At 52.0% G+C, this 19,340-nt stretch overlaps 4 protein-coding genes across 4 annotated transcripts; 2 read left to right on the top strand and 2 right to left on the bottom strand.

Annotated features, from left to right (window-relative positions):
* Nucleotides 1-1,054: 1,054 nt before the first annotated feature.
* Nucleotides 1,055-7,324, bottom strand: Z519_04220 (uncharacterized protein; the record flags this gene model as incomplete). Its single annotated transcript, XM_016761966.1, has 1 exon — nt 1,055-7,324. The coding sequence occupies one exon, from the start codon at nt 7,322-7,324 to the stop codon at nt 1,055-1,057; it is 6,270 nt and encodes a 2,089-aa protein (XP_016622304.1).
* A 1,653-nt stretch (nt 7,325-8,977) lies between these two features.
* Z519_04219 (fatty acid synthase subunit alpha) lies at nt 8,978-14,572 on the top strand (the record flags this gene model as incomplete). Its single annotated transcript, XM_016761965.1, has 1 exon — nt 8,978-14,572. One exon carries the CDS (start codon nt 8,978-8,980, stop codon nt 14,570-14,572), a length of 5,595 nt encoding a protein of 1,864 aa, XP_016622303.1.
* Nucleotides 14,573-15,444: 872 nt separating this feature from the next.
* On the top strand, nt 15,445-17,352 carry Z519_04218 (uncharacterized protein; the record flags this gene model as incomplete). Its single annotated transcript, XM_016761964.1, has 1 exon — nt 15,445-17,352. The coding sequence occupies one exon, from the start codon at nt 15,445-15,447 to the stop codon at nt 17,350-17,352; it is 1,908 nt and encodes a 635-aa protein (XP_016622302.1).
* A 920-nt stretch (nt 17,353-18,272) lies between these two features.
* Nucleotides 18,273-18,755, bottom strand: Z519_04217 (uncharacterized protein; the record flags this gene model as incomplete). Its single annotated transcript, XM_016761963.1, has 2 exons — nt 18,273-18,524; nt 18,612-18,755. 2 exons carry the CDS (start codon nt 18,753-18,755, stop codon nt 18,273-18,275), a joined length of 396 nt encoding a protein of 131 aa, XP_016622301.1.
* Nucleotides 18,756-19,340: the final 585 nt, after the last annotated feature.

Here is a 19,340-nt window from a genome sequence, read left to right as displayed (position 1 = left end):
GTTACGACCTGACCTTAGGGAGGTCAGAAGGAGACCCAACAAGGAAGATAACACGAGACAGGTGGAAGCGTAAAGCTGCCACGTGACCGACTCTGTTGGAATCTCAAGGCTAAGCAGAGCACCAGAGAGCATTACGAATCTCCCAGGTGTATATATAAAAGATAAATGAATCGTTGTCCAAGTCATGGTGGTGCTTATGGGATACGTACCATAAAGTGTCAAGGAGAAGAAAATCGCATTCAGAACCGCGATAATAATATAGCCATAATTGAAAAGGGCCCTGTCCTCTCTTTTTTCTCCCGCCGCCTCCTGGGCGTTAGGCGAGGCAACGGCACCTTCCTTTCCATTGTGACAGGTCTGGCTCTTAACGTCAATGTCGGCCATCTTTGTTGTCTTACTTCCTCGTGTGCTGGGATTGAAAAATTGGCTGGCTGGATCTGGTGGAATATTGAAGGTGAAAGAACGTGGCTGTTGTGGTCCAAATGAGTGTATTGAATGCTCTGTTCTTGTTCAGAAGGATCATGGAACAAGACCTGTGTATATCTCTTCTATCTGTGCCACTGAACACCATACAAAGGAGAGAAAAAAGAGCAGGGCAGCGCTCAGAAAGTCTCCTGTCTTAAAATGAAACGAGCAAGGTAATGATCTGGGTATAGATCCTGATGGCTTGCATTCATTTTCACTTTCGTTAGTCGAGGCTGGGATATATATATATAGCAGCAGACAGCCAACGAGGATTCTTCACTCGGTCTTGCGACAGGAAGAACTGTACTCCGTTACACTCTGATAGATTGATTGAGAGTAATGAATGCCGCTTTCATTATCTCCAAGTGGTACATATGCTGGACCTGTTGTCTTCGCCACTATCCCTACATGAGGGGAAAAAAAAAGAAATCTAATGCTGTTATAGTTCACCCATGCTGACCCATTGCATACCCTGTTCAACTTCCCAAGCGCCTTCTTTTTCGCTAGACTCGCTCCGTTTTCGGAAAGACCTTCGGAAAAGAAAAACAACCCCCGCCCCATCAACCGTCAAAGACACTGCTCTAGATAATTATGCCACCGTTGACGAGAGCCGTCTGACACCTGCATCTCCGGCATTCTCATACGACTCCCAATCCTCCAAGATCTTCGCCAGCCGAGGTGAGTTGGTCAATCGGTAGACCTCTTCGAAATATTCCTTGGAAATTTCAAATGGTCTTGCCGTCACATTGGGAATGTACTTCCCAATCAATTTCGCCGGATCGATGCTCGTCTTGTTGATCTTTTTCAGCAAGAAAGAACGGAATGGCTTGACTCCGGATCGCAAGAAGGTACTGTGGAAGGGAACATCAATGCCCTTGAGTGGAATGACGGCAAACCCTCGTTCCAGCTCGATCGGTTGTGGCTTGGCTTCAGTCCTCTTGCGGCATTCGCCAATGATCTCGACCAGGTGAGCCTTCACGTCGTCCAAAGACATCTGTTGCATCAAGGCCTGGATGTCAATCTTTTGCATCTTGAGAACGTTAAGCACATTGGTCAAGCAGTCGAGCGCGCGGAGATCACCAGCGCACACGTATTGCATGTTAGCAACGTTGTAGTTGACAATCTCCACTAACCAACCGGTGGTTTCAGCAATGTTCTCCACGACATATTGCAGAGCCTGTTCGTTGAACGTCTTGGAGATGCGGCTAGGGTTCACGGCGCACATGGAGTAGCTGCTGCGCCCTTGCTCATCACGTTCCACGGCAACCTGCATGGTCAACCCGCGGTAAAACACGACTGACACCAAGCTCTCAATGGGCATGACCTCTGCGATGGAAGCGAGAGCAGAGTACTCTCCCAGAGAGTGGCCCGCAAAGCTGCTGTCGCGCTGGACGAGACCCTTGGAGCGCATATCTTCGAAAGCGGCCTTCTCCATCAGCGTTAAGGCTGGCTGGGTGAATTGCGTGGCAGACAGCAGACCAGTAGGTGAACGGTAGGTGTATGACGTGGTGTTTTCGTTGATCTCCTTGAAAATTTTCTCCGATTTGACGGAGCCGTCAGCATTGATGGACTCGAATGTCATTGCCATGTAGTTCTGACGGATGGCTTTGCCACGCGGCCCTCCAAAGTGGATGGTGAGTTCTTTGGGGTTGTTCTTGACGATGTTAATGATGGACAGACCATAGTTGTCCATGAAGTGCCGATCAGCTCGATCCCACACTTCCTTCGCCACGGGACTGCGGGCGTAGAGATCCATGCCCATGCCTTGCTCCTGCGAGCCCTGACCAGTAAATACGTAGGATGACACGGGCTGCTCAACCTCAGCTTCCGCGAGGAGAACTTTGTCGCCGGTCTCTTTATTGGTCGTCTCTATCTTGATGATCTTCCGACCAGCCACCATGCCGACGTGCTCGAGTTTGACTTCCAAGTCGTCATTGGGCAGTACCATGCCAACCAACGAGACATGGTAGCTTCGGACACGACCAATATGGTTCTCCGCAGCCCACGTCTCAACTAAGCTCCGAACGGCAGCGCTGGAATACATGCCATGTGTGATGGTGCCAGGAAGGTTGGCGTAGCTGGCAAAGATACGCGACACGTGGATGGGATTGTAGTCGCCAGATACACGAGCGTAGGTCTCGTTTGAAGCCGGAGCCCTCAGAGTCAAAGGAGTCTTGCCACTCAGCGGGATCGCGTTCTCAAAGTTGACGGGCTGGTCAATGGTCTGGCCGTTCCTCTGGAGGTAGTCAATCACCGGGTTCCCATGCGAGACGCCTGCTTCATACTCGACTGAAGCAACTTGGATGACTTCCTTGGTAGGTAATTCAAGTTCGACTTGGCCAACAGTCTCGACGCTCGAAAAGACGGTCTTGTTCTTGAAACGGACCAAGCTCGACAGACGGAACGTCAAAGTTTGTCCCAGCAAGTCAATGTCCGGCTCATCGAGATGGAACCATTCTTTGGACCGGAGAACGGCAATGTCCTTGGAAGTAGCGAGAGTGACCTGCATCGGCGTCTCCTGTTTGCGTTGGAAGGTGTTTTCGAAGTCCGTGTAGGTACCTCTGTAGAGGAACTGGCTGGTTACTTCCATCACCGGCTGCCCTCTGCGAGTGATGGTGCCGCAAACCTCGACCATCTTTCCAGAGTCTTGGTTGAGCACCGCATTGATCCGGGCAGATGTGTGCAGCTCGTCGCCAACCTTCAAAGGCTCCGCGCCAGGAAGCATGCGGAAGCCATTCGACAAATGGACAAGCTTCAGCAGGTCGCCGTCGATGGCTCGAGGGAAGATCGGTTTGGTGATGGCCTTCCAGCCGACGACAATTGCAAAGTCCATGGGTGCGAAAACTTCCTTGCCCGGACGGTCGACGAAAGCTTCGCCGGTATTACCTACCGCATGAACAAAATCAGCAACGTCCTGAGTGACAATGGTCGCTCTGCCGCCATCAAAGACGTTCGTGGTAGGTGTATCAAATGGCACATCCTTTTCACCAAACCAAATCCGATAATAGAATTCCTTGATGCGATCGTTGCGACCATCCATTACTTCGTGGATTGGGGCATAGCCAGTTTCAGGGTGGTAGATGAATCGGAATGGGAGGGCAACAGCATCACCCTCTGCAGTTCGCTCTTCCCACATATTCATTGCGATCTCGTTCTTGCCCAACAGGCTAATGTCGAGCGTCTTGACCATCTTTCCGGACTGGCTGTGCTCCTTGACAATGATTGTGGTCTTGTAAGGGTCTTTGGGGTGAGCGATCTCGACAGTCATGCCTCGGGTGGGGGCCAAGATACGCCTGATGGGGTTGTTTTGATAACGAGCGCCTTGAACGAAAACATCGGCTGTGAAGAATGCGTGTCGCCATGAGTAATTTTTGCCAGCAAGAAGCTGGATCCAGGCATCAACATCGGGAAGTGTGGCGGATGGCGATGCTGAGAGCCTATATGTGGTCCGAGAGCCGTCGGGAATAACAGTGACGCCGTCCAGCTCGACCACGCTCGCTGCGGATGTGATGATCTTGCCACCAAAGTACTCGATGACTGGAACAGCAGACTCACGTCCACCATAGAAGTCTTGAATCAGACCCCTAATGTGATCATGATGGATACCGTCCAAAATGTCTTTGATTGGCTCGTCAACCTTGGTTGAGTATTTCGCCGCCATAGGGCCCTGCAAGATACATGTTCTGCCGACATCTTGATCGACCACAGCATCCAGATCCTCGGATTGCCAAAGGGAATCCTTCTTGAACCAGAACTCAAAATTTTCGTCCAAGGAGGGGACGAATGGCACAGGCTTTTGACCGCGCCGCTGGCACAACAAGAGAAAATGCTGGACATCCTGCGCGTTGATCAACTGAGTTTCGGCCTCGTGGTAGGCTGCCAGGACCTTATCCATGACTGGGAAAGGGTTCTCGAATTCTGCGTAGCTCTGGATCAGGGACGGCTTCCCGGAGCCGACAGTGAATCGTTCCTCTACTCGGCGAATGAAATCGACAGTGAGGTTGCGAAGGGTGACCTCGATCCAACGAGACTGGTGCTTGACGTACATGAGCTCAACCATGCGCCGAACCACTTCAGCGTAGGTCATGTCTTCAAGGTCTACGGTTTCACCAGCAGAATTCTTGCCGAACCAAACCTTCTGGAAATCGTCGTTGAGCTTCTTGATGATGTACTCGCGCTGCTTCTTAAGCTCTGCGACTCGCTTCTTCTTGTCCAAGCTAAAGATTTTCTGGTCCATTTCTGCCCAGAATTTGACACCGCGGGTCGCAAGCTTGTGGATCGGCTCACCCATTTCTGACCGGACGGTGATGACACCGCCCGCTGGTCCCTTGTATGTCTTCTCCCATTCAGTATCGTCAACGCCTTCAGCTTCAGCAATGGCCTTCTTCGCGTTGGTAGAAGTATGGGCCTCTTTTGCCGTCATCATTCGACTACCAAAGAGAATACCGTCGAACGGCATAGGCGGATAGCCGAACTTGCGCGACCAGGTACCAGTCAGATAAGGGTAAGTATCTTGGGATCCACCAAAACCACTGCCTGCCACGAGGATGATGTTCTGGCATTTTCGGATACGACCATACATCTGAATGATCGGCTGATGGAAATCCTCGAAAGAGTGGTGACCACCACCACGGCCACCAGTCCACTGCAGAATGACAGGGAATGTCGGATTTGCTTTGGCAATGTTGATTACTTGCTGAATTGCATCCATGGAGCCAGGCTTGAAGGCAATATGCTTGATTCCAAGAGTGTCAATGTACTCTTGAGCAACTTCGATCGACGGCACACCAGCACCGATCGTTAAACCTTCGATGGGAACACCATCAGCGCGGAGCTGAGCAAGAAGAGGAATTTGCCAGCCCATAGCACGCGGATTGACATAGATCAAGTTGACCGTAATGCCTCGTCCTGGAGGGATAGCTTTTTCGATCTTGTTGAGCGCTTCGGTCATACTCTTTGCGTTGTAGTAGCCGCCACCGGCTAGTTCAATGTGGTAGCCAGCATTCATTGTCGCGGCGACAAAATCCCATGGGACGGTGCAGGGAGTCATGCCGGCAACCATCAAAGGCGGCACACCCAGCAAGCGGGACATCTTGGTGTCAACGTAAGTCTGGCCGACGGACGTCTTGACGAGTCTGGGTCCATGCTCTTTGACCCAGTTGGTTGCGTATTTCACCGCATGCTCTTCATCGCGGTCGAAGAGCTCGGGCTTGTATCCGACTTCAGTATTCGTCCCATCCATGGCACCTGCCAAAATCACGCGGACGCCAGTACCATCTTTGTTGCGGTTGGTGAGGACTCCCAGGCCTGAAATTCCACCAGGGCCAAAATCGATAATGTGAGAGGCGCCTTCGAAAACTGTAGCTTGTTCCCAGTGAACAGGATCCTGCGTGATCATCCGCACGAGGTCTGGGACCACATCCTTGTCCTGCTGGGCGCGGAGGTCCTCGCCGGTGTTCGTATCATACACTGGAATGCTCAGACGCGAGGCAGGGATCCTGAGGTCGCCCAGATCTTCGAGGATCTGCTTGTATGCTTCGCTCAAAAGAGGGCTGTGGAAAGGAGCAGTGATTGGCAGGAACCGATTGACAAAGCGCACTTTACGCTCCGTGAAGGGAATGCGGTTCTGGTCCAAACCGGTAGGAGCCTTGACTTTTCGTAGTCGGAGGTTAAGGCCGTGCAGAGAGATGGGAGCACCAGTCACAACGAAGTTCCGGGCACTGTTTACCAAGGAAATGGCAATATGTCGGTCCTTGGGCAGATGCTCATTGGTGGCATCAATGTGCTCTTGAAGCTGCTTCTTTGACAGATCGCGCACCGAAAGCATGGGTGTGGGAGTGCCTTCCCCAGCCTCGAGCGAGTCTTGGAGGATTGACGGAGCAATGCTCGTGCGAGGATAGGCCTGCTGACTCCGCATCCCAATCCAGAAGAGCATGGTAATGGCATCTCTGGCGGCTTTTGCGAAGCTTTCCCATGAGGTCGCTGTGGCAATGGTGGCAGCGGTAACCACACCCTGCGAGTGGCCTGTCGTGCCGTTGAAGCGCTCATTGACCTCGCCGGGCGTCTTCCCGAGGACTTTACAGGTCACTTGATAATGGGCAAGCTGAACCAGTCCGATCAGTGGCAAACTGACAGGCGCAGAAACCAAGTAATCGGTGTCGGGCTGGGTTTCCTTGTCAGCGAGCCAACTAAGGATGTCCAGGCCTTTGGTGTAGAATTTGTCTGCTTTCGGACTTCTGGCCAAAGTCTGCAACAACTCGGCCGAGGACTCAATCAAATCTCTGGTGAAAGACGGGTATGTGGTATAGACCTCTCGCAGCTCCTCAAAATACTCTTCAATGTTGCCCTGACCGCCAAAAACAGTGAAGATACTGGCCTCCTCGTCATCTGCGGCTCTGAGTAGAGCTGAGTCGTGGGGTTTAATGGGTCGTGCGACTGCTGCGCGGCCTGCATAGTAGCATTGAACGAGCAGGTTTTTCTTTGCTGTGATCCCGGGTAGCGTTGCGGCCAGAGCGTGTACATCATTCGCATGCATGAAAGCTCTCTCGAATTCGTTCAGGGCTACCTTGAGCACTTCAACAAAGCCAGCGGCCTCCTCGTCGTCATCGACTTCAGCGGCAATGAAGCCAATGTAGCGAGCGACCAGCTCGGCACTTGATGAAGGCTCGTCATCCTGGGCCAGCTCATCTGTAGGTTCGGGGAGTGAGGCATTGAAAGCATCTTTCAGCTGTGATGCCTGGAAATGGAGGCCGGTGGGTATCAGGAAGGAGTACTCGAGAGAGCCATGGGTGAGGATGAGAGGGCGGAGGTTCTGGGAAGATCGAGGTGTGTGAGTACCGGTCGCACCGCCGGAATACATGGTTGCTGTCGTGAATGGGGTGTCTCTGATTCTGTGCGAGGGTGTGAAGGAGTTTGAACTATCGAAGTGAGCAAGCTAATGCCACTTGAGACTGGATTGTTGCGAAGGAAATGAGTGAGGAGGGGAATTGGAAGGAGTGCGCTGATCGAGGTTATGGCAGAGCAGGAAGCGAGTCCGGCTGAGTAGGACGATAGGATTAGTTATTGAGGAGCAGGGAAAGGCGGCCACTGGAGCAGCGGAAGACACTGAAGAGCTGTGTGTATTATTGGGGAGTTCAATGTTGGATGGATCTGGTAATTTGCGATACGAATATGGCCGAAGTTGCTGCGTGTGTCTGTTGAGCGAAGCACAAAAGTTTTTCCTGGTTCGCCGCAGGTGCCTCAGCAACCCCAATGCACCCCAAAGCACACCTATTCGAGCCGATTCGGGCCCATCCATGCCCAGCCTCACGCCGCTCGGGGCCTTGTGGACCCTTGTTCCGGGCGGTCCCTCACCACATCTGAGCCAATGGTAATTCCCGGATGAGGCCCCCTTCTCGTTTTAGGCCAAGCTAAAATTCTGGTGGGCAACGCGCTTCTGCAGGGACCGATGCAACGGCGTCATCGCCTTTTTCTCAACCCTCTGACGGAAGAAAGGAAAAGACGACGACAGCGTGATCCATTGCTTGCCATACTAATCAAGATCAAGAGTAGGTGCAAATAGGCAGCGAGATTACGGCTGCAAACAGGTGGTGCACTAAGTTGTTCGTTTTTCGTATCTGCAAAGAGAAAAGGATACGGTGTTCTTTCGAAAGATGAGCTTCAGTTGCCCAGCCACAGGTGACATCGACGTACCTCAACGTTACGTAGCCGTGCAGACTGCTTCTCCAATTTCCTGCTGCTCTCTGGGCACAGAGGCTGCTTCGGCTGCCTACCACTTTTTTTGCCTCCCCAAAAATTTTCGTGGGGGAGCCCAGACTCGCCGAGTGGCAGCCCGGCCAACTTCGGCTTACCCACAGTGTCCACAGTGCCCACTCTTTTCCCTTTCCCACTCCTTTCTCAACCATCCAGTCTCCAACAAACAATGGTTCAAGCTTACCAGGCTGATTCGTGCATTGAACCAGCCCGCCAACAAGATCTCCAGCATTCGCGTTTTGCCCTTGTGCCCTGGACCTGCTGGGAGGCCCGTCACTTTTTTCTCACCCGCGGCCGGCTACAGCATACAGGGTTGACAGATTCCATCCCAACCAAAACCAACTCGAAATCGCCATAACTCACTTTTCTCGCCGCTTGTCCTCATCGGTCCCATACCTTGTTCAACCCTCTTGTCCGTGGACTTGTCGCCATATTGTTGCGGACTACTTTTTCTGTCCCGAAGCCACAGGACAACCGAAGATTGAAAGTTCCAACACTTCATCACTTTCCTTCCTTCCAGCTCCTCCGCATCCTGTCCTTCCTCCTCACATCTCATCCTCTCCTTCGTCCATTCAGCTACCGACTCGGATTCTTAGACGAAGCACAGTTCCTTTCGCTTGGCCCAGCCTGTGCTCACCCATTGCCCTGCTCTGATTAACTTCATCCAGCACCGGGCAATAGGTCGACCTCCTAGTCCCAACCTCAGACTCGAAACAATAAATCTTCACGTTTTGCTGAATTCTACAATATACCGCCCAACATGCGTCCCGAAGTCGAGCAAGAGCTCGCCCACACGCTCCTCGTCGAGCTGCTGGCATATCAGTTTGCCTCGCCTGTTAGGTGGATTGAGACCCAAGATGTTATCCTCGAGAAGAATAGAACAGAAAGAATTGTTGAAATTGGTCCCGCAGATACCCTCGGCGGAATGGCCAAAAGAACCCTTGCTTCCAAATACGAGACCTATGATGCTGCCACCTCGCTATCACGGCAAGTGTTGGCTTACAATAAGGATCTGAAAGAAATTTACTATGATGTCGATCCGGTAGAGGAGGAAGCTGCTCCAGCGGCTGCCCAACCTTCATCTTCCGCTCCGGCGGCTTCGGCGCCTGCTCCTGCTACCACAGCCGCGGCTCCTCCAGCAGCAGCGGCCAGCGCTGGACCTGCTGTGGCAGTGCCAGATGCTCCAGTTGCAGCCGTCGACATCTTGCGAGCGTTGGTCGCCCAGAAACTGAAGAAACCACTTGCAGATATTCCCCTCGGCAAAGCAATCAAGGATTTAGTCGGAGGAAAATCGACTCTGCAGAACGAAATCCTCGGAGACCTGGGCAAGGAATTTGGTTCAACGCCAGAGAAGCCAGAAGACACTCCTCTAGACGAACTAGGTGCTTCTATGCAGTCAACATTCAATGGTCAGCTAGGCAAGCAGTCTCAGTCGCTGATCGCTCGTTTGGTGGCTTCCAAAATGCCAGGTGGTTTCAATATCACGGCTGTCAGAAAGCATCTCGAAAATAGCTTTGGCCTTGGGCCGGGCCGACAAGACGGTGTTCTGCTGCTCGCTCTCACGATGGAGCCAGCTTCGCGTTTAGGCTCGGAAAACGATGCCAAGACTTACCTCGGTGATGTGGCCCAGAAATATGCGGCAACAGCAGGAATCAGTCTATCATCAGCCTCAGCTGCTGGCGCTGCTGCTGCTGGCGCTGGTGCTGGCATGATGATGGATCCAGCTGCCATTGACGCTCTGACCAAAGATCAACGAGCCCTGTTCAAACAGCAACTTGAACTGTTCGCCCGCTACCTCAAGATGGATCTGCGTGCCGGTGACAAGGCTTTCGTCGGCTCACAAGAGGCAAACAAGGCCCTCCAAGCGCAACTCGATCTGTGGAACACAGAACATGGCGAATTTTACGCTTCGGGAATTGAACCTTCATTCAGCCCCTTGAAAGCCCGTGTTTACGACTCCTCGTGGAACTGGGCTCGACAAGACGCTCTTAGCATGTACTACGACATCATTTTCGGCCGTCTCAAGGCCGTCGACCGAGAAATTGTTAGTCAGTGCATCCGTATCATGAACCGATCAAACCCAACCCTCATCGAATATATGCAATATCATATTGACAACTGCCCAACCGAGCGAGGCGAGACTTATAAACTAGCCAAGGAATTAGGCGAGCAGCTCATTGAAAACTGCAAGGATGTTTTGAATGAAGCACCGGTCTACAAGGACGTTATGGTCCCCACCGGTCCCCAGACTACTATCGACGCTCGAGGGAACCTCGATTACAAAGAAGTTCCTCGCCAAAGCGCCCGCAAACTCGAGCACTATGTGCGGGAGATGGCTGATGGTGGCAAGATCTCCGAATACAGCAATCGGACCAAGGTGCAGAACGACCTTCGCAATGTTTACAAGTTGATCCGGAAGCAGCACAAGCTATCAAAAGCTTCTCAGTTGCAGTTCAACACCTTGTACAAGGATGTTGTTCGTGCTTTGGCGATGAATGAGTCCCAGATCATGCCACAGGAGAATGGCGACATCAAGAAGCCCGGCCGCAACGGATTACCTCGAGCTACCATGAACGGAAATGTCAAGCAAGGCAAGACCGAGACAATCCCGTTCTTGCATCTCAAGAAGAAGGAACAGCACGGTTGGGAGTACAGCAAGAAGCTAACCGGCATCTACCTCGAGGGATTGGAGAACGCGGCGAAATCAGGCCTTACCTTTCAGGGGAAGATGGCGCTCATGACTGGCGCCGGTGCCGGTTCCATCGGAGCCGAAGTTCTACAGGGTCTGATCAGCGGTGGCGCCAAAGTCGTTGTCACCACCAGCCGTTACTCCCGTGAGGTCACTGAGTACTACCAATCAATGTATGCTCGATTTGGTGGTCGTGGCTCTCAGCTTGTCGTGGTGCCGTTCAACCAAGGAAGCAGGCAGGACGTGGAAGCCCTCATTGACTACATCTACGATACCAAGAAGGGTCTTGGCTGGGATCTGGACTACATTGTGCCTTTCGCTGCTATACCCGAGAATGGCCGCGAAATCGACAGTATCGATTCAAAGTCGGAGCTTGCTCACCGTATCATGTTGACCAACCTGATCCGTCTTCTTGGTTACGTCAAAGCGAAGAAATTCGAGAGTGGCTTCAACACTCGACCGGCTCAAGTTATGCTTCCTCTTTCACCAAACCACGGTACCTTTGGTAACGACGGTCTCTACTCTGAGTCCAAGCTTGCATTGGAGACTCTGTTCAACCGTTGGTCTTCGGAGAGCTGGGGTGACTATCTCACAATCTGCGGCGCAGTCATTGGCTGGACCCGTGGCACCGGTCTGATGAGCGGCAACAATATCGTGGCCGACGGAGTTGAGAAGTACGGCGTCCGGACCTTCTCACAACAAGAGATGGCATTTAACCTGCTTGGCCTAATGTCTCCTGCCATTGTCGACCTATGCCAACAAGAACCTGTCTTTGCCGATTTGAACGGCGGTCTGCAATTCTTGCCAGATCTCAAGGACCTAATGACTAAGCTTCGAGCTGAGATCATGGAGACAAGCGCCATCCGACAGGCCGTGACTAAGGAGACCGCGTTGGAGAACAAGGTTGTCAACGGCGAGGACAGCGAGGCCCTTTACAAGAAAGTTACCATTGAGCCCAGAGCCAACCTGAAATTCGAATTCCCCGAGCTTCCCGACTGGCAGAAGGAAGTGGAACCTCTCAACGCCAAGCTCAAGGGCATGGTTGATCTTGACAAGGTTGTTGTGGTCACTGGCTTCTCTGAGGTTGGCCCTTGGGGTAATTCTCGCACAAGGTGGGAAATGGAAGCCTACGGTGAATTCTCACTGGAGGGCTGCGTCGAGATGGCCTGGATGATGGGCCTGATCAAGAACCACAATGGCCCTCTCAAGGGCAAGTCATATTCCGGCTGGGTCGACACCAAGACTGGCGAGCCTGTCGACGACAAGGATGTCAAAGCCAAATATGAGAAGCACATCCTCGAACACTCTGGTATCCGTCTTATTGAGCCCGAATTGTTCAATGGCTATGATCCAAAGAAGAAGCAGCTGCTCCAGGAAATCCAAATCGAAGAAGACCTTGATCAGTTCGAATCGTCCAAGGAGACTGCTGAAGAATTCAAGCGACAGCACGGCGACAAGGTCGAGGTCTTTGAGCTGGAATCTGGAGAGTACAGCGTCCGCCTCAAGAAAGGGGCAACCCTTCTAATCCCCAAAGCCCTGAGATTTGATCGTCTTGTCGCTGGTCAAATCCCTACTGGTTGGGACGCCAAGACGTATGGTGTTCCGGACGACATCATATCGCAAGTGGACCAAGTCACCTTGTTTGTCCTTGTCTGCACAGCGGAAGCTCTCCTCTCAGCTGGTGTTACGGACCCATACGAGTTCTACAAGTACGTACATCTGTCTGAGGTAGGCAACTGCGTCGGTTCCGGCATCGGTGGTACCACCGCACTTCGTGGCATGTACAAAGATCGATTCATGGACAAGCCCGTTCAGAAGGATATTCTGCAGGAATCTTTCATCAACACCATGGCCGCTTGGGTCAACATGTTGCTGTTGTCATCAACTGGTCCGATCAAGACTCCTGTGGGTGCTTGTGCAACAGCTGTTGAATCAATTGATATCGGCTACGAGACTATCGTCGAAGGAAAGGCGCGTGTTTGCTTCGTTGGTGGCTTTGATGACTTCCAAGAAGAGGGGTCTTACGAATTTGCGAACATGAAGGCCACTAGCAACGCTGAAGACGAATTTGCCCACGGCCGTACGCCCAAGGAGATGTCTCGACCTGCTACTACGACCCGAAACGGCTTCATGGAATCCCAAGGCTGCGGTATGCAAATCATTATGTCGGCCCGCCTTGCTCTAGACATGGGAACGCCTATCTACGGTATTCTCGGCCTTGTCTCGACTGCTACCGACAAGATTGGTCGATCTGTGCCTGCTCCTGGGCAAGGTGTGTTGACCACCGCTCGGGAGAACCCTGGCAAATTCCCATCGCCCCTGCTGGACATCAACTACCGCAAGAGACAGCTCGAGCTCCGAAGACGTGCCATTAAGAACTGGCAAGAGTCCGAACTTCTGTACCTCCACGAGGAAGTTGCAGCTATGAAGGCTCAAGCCGGCTTCGGTTTCAACGAGGCCGAGTACATGCAAGAGCGAGCCGAGCATATTGAACGCGAGGCAATCCGACAAGAAAAAGAGGCACAGTTTAGCTTAGGCAACAATTTCTGGAAGCAAGATCCCACCATTGCTCCCCTCCGTGGCGCCCTGGCTACTTGGGGCCTCACGATCGATGACCTCGATGTTGCTTCCTTCCACGGTACCTCGACCGTTGCCAACGACAAGAACGAATCTGAGGTTCTCTGCAAACAAATGGCGCACCTTGGCCGCAAGAAGGGCAATGCCATGCTTGGTATCTTCCAGAAGTACCTGACTGGTCATCCTAAGGGTGCCGCCGGCGCCTGGATGTTCAACGGCTGCTTGCAAGTCCTCAACAGCGGTCTGGTTCCTGGAAACCGGAATGCCGACAATGTTGATCAGGCGATGGAGAAATTCGACTACATCGTCTACCCAAGCCGATCCCTGCAGACCGATGGCATCAAAGCATTCTCTGTCACTTCCTTTGGTTTCGGTCAGAAAGGCGCCCAAGCCATAGGTATCCACCCCAAGTACCTTTATGCTACGCTGGATGAGGCGGAATTCCAGCGTTACAAGGTCAAGGTTGAGGCCAGACAGAAGAAAGCGTACAGATACCTCCACAACGGCATGATCAACAACACTGTGTTCGTTGCGAAGACCAAGGCACCGTATCCGGACGAGATCATGCAGAAAGTTTTCCTCAACCCTCAGCAGCGCGTAGTTGCCGACAAGAAGTCTGGCGAGCTTGTCTACCATCCTGCCCTACCCAAGAAGACCCCAAGCCCCCACGCCCTGGAGACGAAGGCCATGCTTGAGTCTCTGACGCAAGCTAACGCCACAGAAGGATCAAAGATTGGTGTTGATGTCGAGGACATCCGAGCCATTAACATCGAGAACGAAACTTTTGTCGCGAGAAATTTCACCGAGCAGGAACGGGCTTACTGCAATAAGGCTCCATCTCCTCAAGCTTCGTATGCAGGACGATGGAGTGCGAAAGAAGCAGTGTTCAAGTCTTTGGGCGTGTGCAGCAAGGGAGCTGGAGCCCCTCTGCACGACATTGAAATCTTGGCCGATGAGAACGGAGCACCCAAGGTTGCTCTCCATGGTGCGGCGCTCGAGGCAGCAAAGCAGGCTGGCGTCAAGAACGTCAATGTCAGCATCAGCCACAGTGAGAGCCAGGCAATTGCTGTTGCTGTGTCTGCATTTTGAAGAGCAGGTCCAAGGAATTGGTTAGCATTGTACACATTTGGCGGATGATTTAAAACCCATGAGCGTGGTTTTGGCTGCCTCTTTTCTTTGTTTTCAGTGCGTTGTGGCGCCTCACAGCCGGAGAATAGGAGGTCTCAGGGATTGATGGAATGAATAAGGCATTTGTGTAACCAAGAGCCTGAGGGCTGATGCATGAGGCATAATAGATCTCTTGTATTGTTTGAATACAGAATTCATCCTACCAAATACCGCGCAACTTGGGAAATATACAAATATCTTTCTTCAATGGTGGACATGTGTGCAAGATTCGTGAGGGATAACGTCCTTTCATGGTTAACCACCTAAGAGTCTTCCGACGCAATAGAGTCCAGCGTGCTGTCCTTTCTGGTTACATCCCACCCGTCAAAAAACCCGCATCTTCTTATTACCGCCCATGTCCTGCCCCCGTCCCTCTCAAGGTGTCCTGAAAATGCCCTCAGAAACTTCATGCTCATATGGTTGCGTCCTCTGAAAAGTGCAAATAGCTCTAAGAGGGTTTAACCAAGTCAATCGCTCGCTCGCTCGGCGTTATTGGCAAAGGCACAATTTGGCCGAGAGAAGCGCCGGCAGGACGTTTTGCACAGGATCAAGCTCCATGACGATGGCGACGTCTAAGAAAACACCCGAAAGCCTCTAGAAGCCGACGATGAATTCTCTCACGGCCGGACTCTCAGGGGAGGCCAACTCGAAAAGACTCAAATACCCAAAAGGTAATCATGATCTCTCATTTTTCATCACTACTGACGGTTCCCGTGGCCTTTGTACAGTTGCCCTCGGCGTCTCACCAGCATCTTTCGCGGCACAAAGAAATTACACGCTTGCATCCTCCACCCATGAACAGTCTCTCTATCGAGCAACAGGCGCGAGCCGCCAAAGCCTACATACTCCAGGAGCTAAGTAAGACCAAAGTTGGAATCTCGATTCTCAAGGATAAGGACTTTTTCGCCAGGCTTGACATGAACTTCATCACCATTTTTGCCATTTTTGCCGAGCTGTATGGTTACCGACATGATTGCCTTGATCAACTCGTCGATCTGATAACTATGTGCGGGAAGAGTTGGCAGGACAGATCCCCTGACTTACAAGAGGTTGACAAACAGCGAGAACTTGACCCCGAGTGGTATCTCTCGAATCAAATGCTGGGAGGGGTCTGCTACGTCGACCGATACGCTGGCAACTTGGCTGGCATCAAAAAGCGCATCCCATACTTCAAAGAGTTGGGACTGACATATCTACACTTGATGCCTTTGTTCTTGGCACCTCAACCTCTCAATGACGGCGGGTATGCTGTGTCCAGCTACCGAGACGTACAGCCCGAACTGGGGACAATCGAGGAGCTGAGGGAGTTGGCAACTGAGTTGAGAAAAGCAGGAATCAGCTTAGTGCTTGATCTGGTCTTCAACCATACCTCGAACGAGCATCGGTGGGCAAAGCGCGCAGCTGAAGGCGATCCGGAGCATTCTGCCATGTATTGGGTCTTCCCTGATCGAAATGTTCCCTCGGCCTTTGAACGGTCAACCCGAGAAATTTTCCCAGACGATCACGCTGGCTCCTTCATCCAGCTTGGGGACGGCCGATTCGTGTGGTCGACCTTCTATCAGTTTCAGTGGGACCTCAACTACTCGAACCCGGCGGTATTCAGAGCCATGGCCGGCGAGATGCTGTACCTGGCCAATGTTGGAGTCGACCTCTTCCGGATGGATGCCGTTGCATTCATGTGGAAACAGATGAACACGGACTGTGAGAATCTGCCAGAGGTTCACAAACTGCTTCGAGCTTTCAACGCTCTATGTCGGATTGCAGCCCCGTCTGTGCTTTTCAAATCTGAGGCCATTGTCCACCCCGACTTTGTGGTACAATACATCGACCGGTACGAGTGCCAGTTGTCTTACAATCCGCTTCAGATGGCCTTGACGTGGGAAGCGCTGGCAACCAAAGACGCCTCAATGTTGTCTCAAGCTATTGAGCGGAGACACAATTTAGCGCGAGGCTGCGCTTGGGTCAATTATGTCCGATCTCACGATGACATTGGCTGGACGTTCTCTGACGAGGATGCAAAAGAACTTGGCAAGGACGGTCTGAATCACAGAAAATTTCTCAATGCGTTCTTCGTGAACCGCCATCCAGGCAGCTTTGCTCGAGGGGTACCATTTCAGGACAATCCGAGGACAGGTGATTGCAGAATATCTGGCACCACGGCTTCATTAGCGGGTTTAGAGTCGATGCAAGACCACGCCATCGAGAGGATATTGCTCGCGTACTCGATCGCCATGAGCACAGGCGGAATCCCCCTCATCTACCTGGGCGATGAACTCGGTCAACTCAACGACTACAGCTACCTCAACGACCCGGCCAAAATGGATGACAGCAGATGGGTCAATCGGCCTTGCTATCCCGAGCAACGTTATACCGAGCGGCACGACGTCAACACCATCCCAGGAAAAATCTTTGCTGGGATCAAACACCTAATACATCTGCGCAAAACCACAGAGGAGCTTGCTGGTGGTAGGGCGATTGGCTTTTACACCGGCAATCCCGCGATTCTTGGGTACCAACGACCGGGGCCCAATTCGAACGTGCTGTGTCTTTGTAATTTCTCGGACGAAGCCCAGTGGATCGGCCGGGACAGGTTTATGGGAATGTCTGCTGAGACAATGGACCTGGTCAGTGGGTATATGATTAACTTGCGGAAGGCTGGAATTCATATGAAGCCGCATCAGTTCTTGTGGTTGAGGTTTTGATCATCAACTACCTGGGCAGTCTCGCCCGGAAACGTGTCCACCCATCTTCGACGTCGCGATGGAATGTTTAGGAATGGCCTTGTGAATAAAGGTCAACGTCTATATCAACAGAAAAGTCTCCCTTATGAGACAGAAAGATAGACGCATCTCTCAAGACAGATCAATGCTATCCGTTTACTGGACACTGTTCTCAGTCTTAACTAGCAAAGCCGCGAAAATACCCTGATGATATCGCCAAGTCAGTCAAAAATCGCTTGAAGACTGCCATCTTTTCACACGTGGGCGACGCCCCCTGTGCTCAGTGCTCACCTCGAACTCCTGATACATCTGGGTTTTCTACATAATCGAGTGCAAAGGAACAGATCAGGGATGGCAGAAGTGACGCAAACACATTCTTGTCCGTCCAGTAAATAACCAAAATCCCTGGCGAGGTTCATCTAAAGACTAAACTACCACCCGCCCCCGCTGCGCCGAAAAACGTCTAATGTATCTGCTCAAATAGATCTCACCCATATAGGCTAATGCCCAAAACATTCCGCCAACGCTTTCAATTCCATACCATCCATGGATTACACCAATAGCAACCCACTTGACGGACCAGCCTGTCATGAGGTGCGTCTCGAGCTGATCTTCGAGTCCTGAAGACACGCTCGAATTTTTTTTGTTCACTTAGATGTCGTCCGATCGCCGCCTCCGAATCCCAAATTTGACAATCACCCAGCCTTAGGGACAATATCCTTTTCTTCAAACTCACATTCTCGGCACAGAAACCTCATTTTTGTCCACTAGCCAGGGGTAGACCATCCTCTGGATTGCTTCGGATCTTGGAATGCTTCTGCTGACGAAACACTCGGTATTCGAAACACGACAGGATAGCCATGTACACGGCAACAAGCCTGCAGATTTGTCGGCGTCAGCTCCTATTCATGACTTGGGGGTGTCACGACAAACGTTGTGAGGACTGCAAATCCGAGGGCGATCCAGCTGAGGGTACATCCAGTCCCGACGCAGCGTTGGATATTCGCCTGGATGACCAGGAACACAACTGCGGCCCAAAAAACGACTTCCAGGCCGTTGAGAATCGCGTAGGCCTTGAGACTTCTCCACCTGCGAAAACGGGCGACGTGCTCCGTCAGGATCTGGTACCAGACGATGATCATGGATTTGCCTCCCTATATATCAGCAAGAATCACAAGATGATCAGCGTGGGTACAGCCAAAACTGGGGAAACAGGGAAAGGGATATGATATCCCACTCACCATGGCCAACGAGATGGTAGTCGCCCGAGTTCTTGGCTGGTTTTTCATGAAGAGCCGCGGTGCCGCGACACCAATGATAACATGGACAAGGATAATCTGCAGGATGTGCACTCGGAGCTTGTATCGAGGGTCGAAGAAGGCCATTGTATGCTCTCTGTCAGAGAATCGGACTAGAATTTTGAAAAGGTGAAAGGCGATCTGGATAATTCTCCCTCAATCGTTGAAGAGAGTGCCGAGAAGGAGGTGGTGGATTTTGGCCGGGCCTTGGGGTCCCTTCTTATCCCTCTCAAACATGCGCATATTGTGACTATTGCAACTCTGTAAGCTTTGCGATATTCGTGTGCATCACCTAAAGATAGCCCGGGCGCACGGCCTTTGCCAAAAGCCCTATCTAACCACTGTTGCATCGACACCCGCGGGCCCCCGGGTACGAGGTAGTCCGTCTACAGATGCCAATTACAAGGTATGATGCCCAGGCAGCAATATTTTTGTTTTTTGTTTTTTTACAAGGCTGAAGCAGATAGCGTTGTCGCTGCAGCAAAAGCTTCAACAGTCGTAGTGTAGGGGTAGGGCTGTGCCATCTCGCCTTCCCCTGAAGATGGAGCCTTGCCAAGAATTCGGCCAAACTCACGAAAACGGGGCAGGCGGACTCGATCGGGCAGCAGCAGCAGGAAGGCCATGGCAAATGGCATGTCAGTCCAATGGACATAATTACCACTCATCCAAGAG

The sequence above is a fragment of the Cladophialophora bantiana genome (genome assembly GCF_000835475.1).
Source record: "Cladophialophora bantiana CBS 173.52 unplaced genomic scaffold supercont1.5, whole genome shotgun sequence".
NCBI lineage: Eukaryota > Fungi > Ascomycota > Eurotiomycetes > Chaetothyriales > Herpotrichiellaceae > Cladophialophora > Cladophialophora bantiana.
The sequence above is the reverse complement of the archived record's forward strand: the minus strand, read 5'-3'. Positions and strand labels throughout refer to the sequence as shown.